This window comes from Aythya marila, assembly GCF_965140915.1.
Source record: "Aythya marila genome assembly, chromosome: 15".
NCBI lineage: Eukaryota > Metazoa > Chordata > Aves > Anseriformes > Anatidae > Aythya > Aythya marila.
The window spans coordinates 7928777-7939916 of NC_139056.1; the positions used below are offsets into that span (position 1 = coordinate 7928777).

The following is an 11140-nucleotide window of genomic DNA, read 5'->3' on the forward strand; positions in this document are numbered from 1 at the left end:
CGGAAGGGGCGGCCGGGCCCCGCCGTGCCCCGGAAGGCGGCGGCCACACGTGGCGGCGGGGGAGCCATGGCCGGGGGCACGGCAAAGCTGCACCGTGGGCAGGTACTGCGGGGAGCCGGCCGGGGCGGTCGGGTTTGGCTTGGTCTGGCTTTGCTTCAAGTGCGGCCGATGCCGTTGCAGGTGCGGAAGGCGGTGGAGGCCCTGCTGGCTTTCTCCAAGAGCAAGGCGAAGGGAGACGAGCTGCTCCTCAACGAGAGCGACTGCCTGCACCTGCTGGTGACCGTGTGGAAGATCCCGCGGGTGGAGCAGGTCATCAAAATGTAAGGCACCGGCCCGCGGGGAGCCTCCCGTCCTGCGGCGTGGCGTTGGTTGGGGGCTCGGGGATTGCATTGCCACGGCCCTGGCACTGCTTTTAGCTGTACCCTGCCGTGCTGAGAAAGCTCACAGCGCTTTGTCTGGGTGCCAGCACTACCCAGCTTCAGCGGGTGCAGGCATGGTGCGGAGCATGGATGGTCCATCTCCTCCCAGGATATATGCGCTACCTGCTCTAATGATCTTTGTAGGCAATGTAGTTTCCTACTTCTGGATAAAGGTTGTGTCTCCTCTCCATCTTGTGTCCTCGCTGTAGACCACTGCCACATAGCATCCGAACAGAAACAGCAGAGGTTTGCCTGTTCACAAAGGATGAACCGAATTTGTCTGCAGAACAGACTGAAAATCTGTACAAGAAACTTTTAACACAGAATGGGATCACAAATGTTAGCCAGGTAAGGAAAAGAGATGATGATATAGCATAGTACTGTTGTGTCTCTCTTCTTCAGTGGAAAAGGAAAAAAAAATCAGTGTTTAATATTTTAATCTCAGCAGTTAACAATCTCAAATAAGGCTTTTTCTGACTATTCAAACTGTATGTTTCCCAGACTTAAAAAATTACTCAAAATAATTTAAATTTAAGACTATGCCTTTAGCAATCAGATGTAATGGCTAAATAAATACTCAGTATTTGGTTTAAAAATTTTTAGTTGTTTACTCACAGTACAAAAGAATATTCAAGTCCTTTGCAGCTGGATTGGATCACTTATGCTTCCCTCAATAAAATTGGAAAACATTTTCTATTGCTGTATTTATCTTGATTTAGGTATTACCATGTACTCTAGTTTTGTTTGGTGATGTGCAGTTGCTATGCAAGAGATCCATATCATCTAATTGTTAAAAACTACTGTATCCTTTTTTTATCATTTGTCTTCAACATTCTAAAATAATTCTTATTGACTAACTAACAGTTATGCAGCTTAATTTTATGTGGTTATAGGAAATATTCTATGCTGTGTTTTCAGTGGCAGGACTAAACTGTTACTTTCGTTGCAGGTGATCTCATACAAAACTCTCAAAAAAGAGTATAAACCATTTGAAGCAAAGCGTCGCCTCCTGAACAGATTCGATCTCTTCCTGTCTGATGACCGAATTAGAAGGCTTTTGCCCTCACATATAGGAAAACACTTCTATGAAAGGAAAAAGTAGGTCTTTGAATTCTGTATATCGGTTTTGCATTGTTACTATTTTAATAAATTCTTCTTACTAAAGTTTTGCTTAGTTATTTGGTAGTTTCTTTGATTTTTTTTTTTAATTACTATTTTTCCCTCCACCTTTTCTTTTTTAGGGCACCGTTATGTGTTAACCTAAAAGCCAAAAATCTTGCTAAGGAGTTTCAAAAACATATCCAGGGTACAACACTCCCAGTTACCAACAAAGGGTGCTGTTAGTAAGTATGAGGAGTTTAATACTTCAGAGGAAGTAACTGTAGGAATTTTGAATTGTTTATTCCATTAAGATGCAAGTAAGATGTTAAGAGTCACCATTCCAGGTACAGGTCATTTTGAACCTTAGAAAAGAGGTATAAACCAGCAAACCATATAAAGAGATCAGAAATTCTACATACTAAGAAGTCTCACTCCGGAGTTTTTTTTCCTTGTTGCTAAGGAATTTCTAGGCAACTATCACTGTCAATCAGCATGTACGGTCAAAGAAAAATATTGCTGTTCAATTATATAACAACCACTTCTAAGATACTGTCTTATTTTGAGACTTTTTAATCTATTGTGCATCTAAACTAATCTCGATCTAAATCTATCTTAGCAATAAAAGACAGAAATTGCATTTCATAATATTAAAATGGTTAATACAGGTAAATCTATTCTGACTGTTATTATAAAAGACTTCAGTGATAGTCAGCCATCTTCCATGAAAGCTAAAATAATTGCAGATGAGTGCTTTTCTGTTTTATTTCAGGGAATAGTGAAGAACAAGTAACTTAGTATGTTTATTTACTCATATATAAATGTTACTCTTCTCTGTTTTCAGTACAGCACGTATTGGTCACACTGGAATGAAAGCTGATGAGATAGTAGATAACATCATTGCAGCAGCTGAAGTGATTGATAAGAAGTTACCAAAGGTACTGCTGATTGATTGCATCAAATTATGAACTAACTTGCCTTTAGCCTTGTTATTTTTAAATTATGTATTTTTTTTGTTGTTGTTTCAGAACTGGAAAAATGTGAAAGTTCTTCACCTCAAGACACTTAAATCAGTTGCACTTCCAATTTTTACTGCACGTATCTCCAACTTAAATGAGCTTGACAGACAGCCAGTTGTTGACAGAAAGGAAGGAGAGGTAAAAAAAAAAAAAATCTTCAAACTTGCCGTAAAACCAGATCAGAACCATTAGCTCTTTGGCTTCTTTTTATGTGTTATAGCAACTAATGTGTTGGGCTTACAAGCTTGAGCTGTGGATTCCAGGCAGCTATGGCCACAAAGTTATTAGGCACTCCTGACTGAGCACTTCTCATACACAGTAACAAGAAATCACTGAAACTTCCTTATAAGTTATAAAGCAAATTAGAAATAAGTAAGCTAAGAGTTTCTAGTCTTGAAACATAGATTCAACTGAGATTCACTCTTGAAACTCTTGCTTAAATAGTGTATTTGTATTTGCCTCCTGAAACTACATTCATTAACATATACATGGATTTAGACTGTGCATCCATTTATATATTTGCTAATCAGTGCCATAGGAGCTTGTGAATTATTCAGATGTTTGTATATTATTTTGCCAGGATGGGAGGGGAAGGCTTCATCTACATTAAATTTAAAAAAAATAAAAATAAAAGCTATTCCTTTGTACTTGGTTCTGCCTTTTTTCTCCCAATATCTAAAACAAATGGGGAGCATATATATACAACTTAAAGATTATTTTTTACATTGTTTTCATTTATTTATGAGGTGTTTATGTGGAGCTTCTCCTATGCTGAATGTAACACATTTTCATATTTTCCTTATGGTTGACCAGTCCAGGTTTAATGAAGAACATTTCAATTTATGTTGCTAGACTGTCTTATTCTTAACCATATTAAAACAATTGTTGTGTTTAGAAATGCTATGTTGTCTGAGGTGTACTTTGAATTCTTTGTAGAAAGGAAAGAAGAAGAAGAAGAAGAAGAAAACGAAAAAGACAGCTAAAAAAGTGAATTCAAGTCAAGTTGCTGTGAAAACGGAAAATAAGGATGTTGCTGCAACCCAGGAACTTGTGATTAAAGAAAAAGTAGAAGTAGTCCAAGAACCAGATGAACATAATGATGAAGAAGAAATTCCACAACTGGTGCCCATGCAAATAACCACCCTAGCTGAGCTAAAGGTAATTTTAAGATACCGAGAAACTTACATTTAAGTTAAAACTAAATACTATGAACTATGTAAATCATTCATAGAATATCCTGAGTTGGAAGGGACCCTTAAGGATCATCAAGTCCAACTCTTGACACCGCACAGGTCTACCCAAAAGTTCAGACCATGTGCCTAAGTGCACAGTCCAATCTCTTCTTAAATTCAGACAGGCTCGGTGCAGTGACCACTTCCCTGGGGAGCCTGTTCCAGTGTGCAACCACCCTCTCTGTGAAGAACCCCCTCCTGACGTCCAGCCTAAATTTCCCCTGCCTCAGCTTAACCCCGTTCCCGCGGGTCCTGTCACTAGTGTTAATGGAGAAAAGGTCTCCTGCCTCTCGACACCCCCTTACGAGGAAGTTGTAGACTGTGATGAGGTCTCTCCTCAGCCTCCTCTTCTCCAGGCTGAACAGGCCCAGTGACCTCAGCCGTTCCTCGTATGTCTTCCACTCAAGGCCTTTCACCATCTTCGTAGCCCTCCTCTGGACACTTTCCAACAGTTTCATGTCCTTAATTCATTGTTCCTTATGGGATAACATCTTTTAACAGACTTCAGGTGAATTGAATTTTCTTAAAATATGATGAAAGCAAGATCTGTGTGTATATGGGGGGATGCTCTGAGGATTTATTTACTTATTTTTAGTAAATTCCTTGTAAAAAGGAAGCCAGTGTTTACTGTCCTCTTTATTGTTTTCCTAAATAGTGGCAATTTTGTCTAGCTTGTAACTAGGCCTGAAGTCAGAAGAAAGGGTAAAATGATTGAGAAACACTTATGTTTTAAAAAATCAGTAACTTAATTAATTAATTCAAAATTTCCTATTAAATTATATATTTTAATGCATCATCTATCAAGTGCAGAACTTGAAAAACAAATGCATGTGTTCTCTAGGACAGTAATATACAACATTAACAATCACAATATACATTAAGAGCTAGCAGCTTGCATGAAATACTGTATAGATTTACTGTTGTGGATATTGAAGGTAGCATGGATTTTGTCACATGTCTGCAAAACAACCAAACTCACAGTATTCGCATGTCTAACAAATACCTAGTGGACAGAAATGGGTGAAAAAAACAGTAATGCTTTTAAATTCAAATCAGTTATACTACACTTGTGATTAGAGCGTATCTTTACACTCTAACTGTGCATCTCTTCAGGTATATCTAGACTACCACTATGATTATGTGCTGCCCAGTAAAAAAAAAAAAGCAAACGTACAGCTTGCTTCAAGCTACTGTCATGCAGCAGGCCTCTGTCAGCTCACACGATGTGATTGCTAGAGACGTGGGATAGGTACAGCTGGAGTTGGTATGAGCTATTCCGGTGTCAGCAGCTTTCTTTCCTGAGGGCCATTTGGGAATATATGATGATCTCTCAGGAATACTGGGCCTAGTGCACACATAAAAGTGCAGTTTGTGTGTGTACAGGTGGACTCTGAATAGAGTTGATCTCTGGAATCTATTAAACCCAAACGCAGGACGAGAAGGGGACTGTGGTTTAAATTCTGCCATCATAACAGTTCAGTGACTTGGTTAACCAGGAAGGTGAACATCCTCATATCTGTTCAATCTACTTAGTAATTATTTTGTTAATTTTTCATGATTTAGTTCTGTGTTTAGTTCCTCTGTTTCCAGCCTGAAATGCGGAAAAAATCATTTGGGCTAGGGAATAGTACAAGCAATAGAAAGCATTTGTCATTTAGAATGGTTTTCATTGATCGCTCTTGGAAAAAAGACAGTGATGTTTGTTAGTTGGAAAAGTAATACTTTTTTGTCTTAATTACAGGAAGCGGAACCAAATCAGAGTCCCGTGGAAAGCGACAACCTGGGCAAGAAAACAAAAGCAACCCTTGGTAAGAGAAAGAAACAACCTCTAGATGCTGAGGCTCCAAAACCAAAACATGCAGATGTGCAGATGTCACCAAAACAGAAAAAAGTCAAGCAGCCCAGCATGCCAAAGGAAGCAATAAAAGAAAAAGAGCTGAAAAAGACTCCCAAAAAGCCTGAAGCAAAGTCTTTTGCAACACCTAAAGCTGGGAAATTAGTACAGTCAGGCAAGAAACCTTCCAAAACACCAAAGCAAACACCCAAGAAAGTGGGCAGGCCACAGTCAGCATGATTGTTGTCTATTGTAACTTTTTATATAGTAATTCAGTTATGTCTTTTTAGAAAACAAGCATATTCATGGAATAACATACCTTGTTAAGAAAATCTCATCCTAAGAGCTTTTTTCACTGACTTGTAATGATTCATTTGTGTTTTCTTCTAATGGATGAGCTGGAACAAATAAACACATTCATTTTAATTGGCTTTGTTTATTACCTTATCTTTCTCCTAGTCCATACTGAAAGCACCCAAATTCATTAGGTGTCAAAGAGCAGGGAAGGGACTATTACAGATAAAAGTAGAGAAATATTGTGAAAGTGATGTTTTCCAGAAGCATAACTTGGCACTGGTGTGAAAAAGGGCTGAAATAAAAACCATGTATCCCAAGAAAGACAATGTATTTAACATGATTTAAAATATGAAATCACTGCTGCCATTTTTCTTGAATTGTTCAATATAATGAAAATATGTTATTACAGATATTCAAGTTAGCAGACTGATTACAAGCAAAAGTTTTGTTGTGTGGTGTTTTTGTTTTTGTTTTAAGCTATTTTTATCAAGGGTATATGCATAAATTATGGACAATTTTAAAACCAGCAATTCTTCACTTCACAGAACTGTCACTATGAGAGGGGGATAAAATATACTGGTTACTGTCTTTCTCACACTGCAGAAACTTTATTGGAATGTTTTGGGTTCTTTTTCAGTATTAAGTAATACAATTTTTTTTTTCCTAATAGTTTTTGGGTGAATTTATTTTCACTATATGCAGAGTTCCTCTGTGACTTGGAGCCCTAGTCTGTATCTGCTGTGTCTCATTTCATCATCTGCCTGAACTGTTTATAGTGTTTTTCATGTCATGATGTCCACGCAGTTTTGCCTAGGAAACAGTTGTTTTGTATGTCTTGCTCTGACTTTTTAAATCGGTTTTTCTTGCTATAACCATTCTAGCTTGAAATCTGTGCATGTTTTGTCTGCATACAACTTCTTTTGAGTTCTTTCTTATTCTATATATAGCCCTGTGTGGATCTGTTACAAGGGAAATGATGCAGCTTTCCCTTCTCCAATTCTCCGTCCTGAGGTTAGAGAAGTCTGTTCTTCCTTAGAACCAGAGTATAGTAATACAATCCTCTAAAGCCTCTTGTGGAGTACTTCTCAGTTTCACGTTCTCCATTCCAGCCTGTGCTTTATTGGAAATACTCACAGGGGAATCTAATGATTCTCAAGAACGGATACTAAAACCTTTTCCTGCCTTCTTCCTTCAGCAGGTCTGATAATTGAATGCAAAATCTGTCTTCCTTACATTTCTACAAGAAGTCGTCTTCCTATCTATACACAGGCTCTGCAGCAGTATCTTTCAGAGAATGCTGTTCCATGCAGTACTTTACCCCTAAATCTGTCTGCAAATACAAACTTGCTTCAGTGGTTAAAATAATAAATACAGCTATATCTTTTACTTCAAACAAATCTTCTGGTTTCTAAAGCTTGCTTCCTCTTGGGTGACGTTATTTCTCTTTGAAGGATGTTTATCTGTGTTGTCTAGTTCAGTTGTAGAATGGATGTTCTCATTGCAAGACCACAGTTTATGTGAGCTCTTTCCTGCCACCTTGCTTCCAAATTCTCTGTATTTTGTAATTAATGCTATGGCTGAAATCTAAGGACTTAGCTGTTCAATGTGCTCGTGCTTCATGTAGCAGACACCTGTCTCTTATGATTTTAGTTAGTCTTAAACTACAGAATTACTACTTAAACTACAGGCATCAATTTCTTAAATTACAGGTTTGACTATATCTTCTTTAAACCCTCAGGCTTGTCTTCCCTTTGCTCTCCTGCCATATAAAGCAGGCCTGTCACAATTTAAAATTCTTCGTAATTCTTAAACCCCGTTAATGTATTGGCTTTCCAGATGATGAGCCTATTTTGTTCAAAAGTCTCTAACTGTGATTCTTCAATGGTGTTTGTAACATTTCAGGAGACAGAACTGGTTCTTTTCGCTACACCTCAAAGAAAAAGATTATCTTGCAAGTAAAGTCATGCTTATCAGTATAGTCTCATCTTTCTTTACACTCACTAGATACGTTTTTCAAAGCTGTAATATGACTGAGACAGACTATTTTTGAGTTGTTTGCATATCAAGGGGAATAGGGCTCTGGTCAATGATAAGGGTTCCTAGACACTATTTGAGTACAAATAATAAACTGATTTGTTTCAGTTGTTTCAATGTCAAATATATTTCTTTTTTAACATAATATATAAAATATACTGCAAGGGTATTTGCATTTAATATTTTTATAGCTACAGTTTAGCAGTGTAAGCAGTTGATACTGCAGCTGTTTGCTAGCCATTAAATAGAATAGTAACAGCATATAGACGCTCAGGCCGTAATTGAACTACAGTTTAGAGAAATACCTGCAGTCTATAAAAGGCAGATGCCAGTTTCTAGGCTGGGATACAGCATAAAGCAGTCTTTACAATATATATCACTCCAGCATTTTTCAGGGGAAATAACATATGCATTTATTCATTGAGATCCAAGAATATACATATTTTAATGAACCTGAGAAGTGAGATTGATCTTTTTTTTTTTTTTAAAACAAACTAACAAAAACTATGCTTTCTGTCTATGGAAGGAAATGAATCCCAAATCTGTAATTTGATAGAAAAAGATACTTTCCTAAGCTACTTTATTGGTCTTTTTACCTCTATCTTTGTACGTGTTGACCATTTATTCTTTGTGACATCAAGCAGAATTTCCTTACCTCCAGTTCTGGGACCTGTTTCTGCTACAAGAACAATTGAGAGTATCCCTCTATGCTGGTCACAGTACAGTTGTTCCCTCCATCTGAAAAACACCAAGCAGTCTATGAATTCACATGTGCCACCAAAGTGAATCAGTCCCACAAAAGCATGAAAAACACACTGAAGAACTGAAAAGTTGTATATTTGAATTTGCACAGAATAACCAAATAGTTTCTTTCTCTATGATTAGTTCGTATACTTGGAAAGAATAAAAGGCAGGCTGGTGATGGAAAGCCCTAGCGGTACTAATCTTCATTAACAATATATTACTCAAATTCACAAAAGAATATAAACCAACAGTCTGTAACCAGCCTAATTTGCAGAGTTCCAAAAAACAAAAACCAACCCTATCTCCTATTTGGGACATCCTATATTAAGATTTGCTGCCTACAAAGTGATGGGGTACTAAATAAAAAGTGGTAAACGAGTCACTAAAGAATACTTTTCATTCTGTTTGATCCATGGTGTCAACTTCCTTTAACCCGTGACCCCCTGTTCTGATCTACCACAAACTTTTTGTTTTTAATCAATATATAAATGAACCTTAGCCAAAATAGTAAGTCTGGCTCAATGATCTGTTAGATTCATGCTAACAGAAGATCTAATTCTTGACCAAAAATAATCCTATTGCTTTCTAGTGTGACCTGCAAAGTACCACTTTACTTCCATAATAGTGAAGTTAAGAGAGTAGATGCAGAACTTACCTCCATTTTTGGAAACACGTTTTGGTATCTAATTATCCATGATAAATCATTTGTTAATTTGTAGATACGCAGAAAATTAGGAAATGAAGATCATAACTTCCGTCTGTGTAATTAACAGTGAATCATACTAGCTTGTAGATGGTAGAAAAGCACATCCTTTGCACTGGAAAAATTGACAAGCACTGCTTGAAAATTCTACAGCAGTTTGAGGCAATTTATGTTGGGATTGCAGTAGCCTTGCCTTTATGGTCATAGCAGCTCTGGAATTCATAGCTAAGGTAAGATGTAAAGAACCCGATGAAGCTACAAACTAAGCCACTGGAGAGAAAGTACATATAATTTCTATGCTCTATATAGCAGAATTTGTTCCTTTTCAAGTTGCAAAGTATCCAGGATTCTGCCAGTTAACTAAGATGTGCCACTACTGATGCAATTTTTACATTTCCTATAAGTAATGTAATCTTTTTTTTTTTTTTTTAAATATATATATGTATATTTAGAGTTCATAAAATCGGGGTAATAATTTAACATAGTCATCACAGATACTCACTTGGAGACATTTGTAGTAGTCACCCTTGCTTGGAATCAGTAAGTTAACACAGTTAACAGAGAATTACATTTCTCAACTCACTCTCAGTTATGTTTTCCTTGCGTAAGAGACCTAGGGAAACTTAACGCTTTCCAAACAAAAAAAAGGAGGAAATAAGAAAAACTCATATTCATTCCAAATAAACTGAAACTGTGCCTATTGCTGATGTATTACATAATCAATTCTGGTGTATAACATGATTGTTTTCAATTAAATAATTACAACTACCAAGCTGAAAAGACAAAACCATCTCTTCACTTCCTTTATATAAGCACCCATATAATGAAATAAATAATAAAATATAATAAATTGTTTATGCAATCAGAAGCAGCTGAGGTGAAAAATACACCCTCTAAGGCTAAGCTGATTTAGCTCTGCAACGCAGATTGGTAGGAATTCAGTTCAGCTTTACAAGACCAGCTAGCAGGTACTAGTCCAGGCTGAGCCTCTGTGGCAATGAGCATCAGGAGGCTAAAACAAATCAAGTATGTTCCTGGGTAAATGCTTAGAGACATGTATAGACCAAGCAATTTATAGATAATTTAAATTTTCTTGAAGGTGGGAAGGAGGAATGAAACATAGAAACCATTTGCGGTGCATCTTTGTGTGGATTGTTCATGTGAACTTAAACTTCCTTTAGAAGAACTGAAAGCACAGAGGCTATACAGAGGATAGAAGGGAAGAGGAAATCAGTAACATTTAAAACATCAGCACTCTCACAAGAAAACAAACAAACAAAAAGTAATCTGGTTCATTTTTACTATTTGCAGCAAGAGCTGATTGCTGCTAGGTCAAAGAAAGCTTCTGTAAGGAGTCTTTTAGTTGAAAGTTTTGATAAAGATATTGCCAAAATATATGCTCTAGTAGTACACAGTGTGGTTGTTTTGTACAGAATTCATTTTATGTTGCTCATTTGTTCTCCATGTTTTTTTTAAAGTGGGAACTAACACATGTCCATTATAAGGAAAACCCGGAGTCAGAAACTAAATCTTTCAAAAAGAAAACTACATTGAAACAATTTAGTGCAGCTAACTTGCTAATTACTATTCTACTGGAGCCCAAAAAAAAGTCTGCTGTACTACTTCCTCTTGCCAAGAGAGGGAACAGCTACGTTGTTCTTCTACTCTGATTTATATGTCTAGTTGCTTTTTAAAGAATCAAATGGAGATGTATTCAACAGGTTAGTAATTTCAGCAGTGTCAAGTCTTGATCTCTGAGC

The 11140-nt window shown here is 37.1% G+C and overlaps 1 protein-coding gene across 1 annotated transcript; it reads left to right on the plus strand.

Annotated features, from left to right (window-relative positions):
* Positions 1-5925, plus strand: RSL1D1 (ribosomal L1 domain containing 1). The gene is made up of 9 exons (XM_082772903.1): positions 1-102; positions 181-320; positions 629-767; positions 1369-1517; positions 1661-1762; positions 2362-2455; positions 2546-2674; positions 3473-3694; positions 5510-5925. Exons 1-9 carry the CDS (start codon positions 67-69, stop codon positions 5840-5842), a joined length of 1344 nt encoding a protein of 447 aa, XP_082629029.1. The 5' UTR covers positions 1-66; the 3' UTR covers positions 5843-5925.
* Positions 5926-11140: the final 5215 nt, after the last annotated feature.

Coding starts and splice junctions, on each gene's coding strand:
- RSL1D1 (XM_082772903.1), top strand. CDS start 67: ATGGCCGGGGGCACGGCAAAGCTGCACCGTGGGCAG. Junction 321..628: donor GTGGAGCAGGTCATCAAAAT/GTAAGGCACCGG, acceptor TCCTCGCTGTAG/ACCACTGCCACATAGCATCC. Junction 3,695..5,509: donor CCACCCTAGCTGAGCTAAAG/GTAATTTTAAGA, acceptor TCTTAATTACAG/GAAGCGGAACCAAATCAGAG.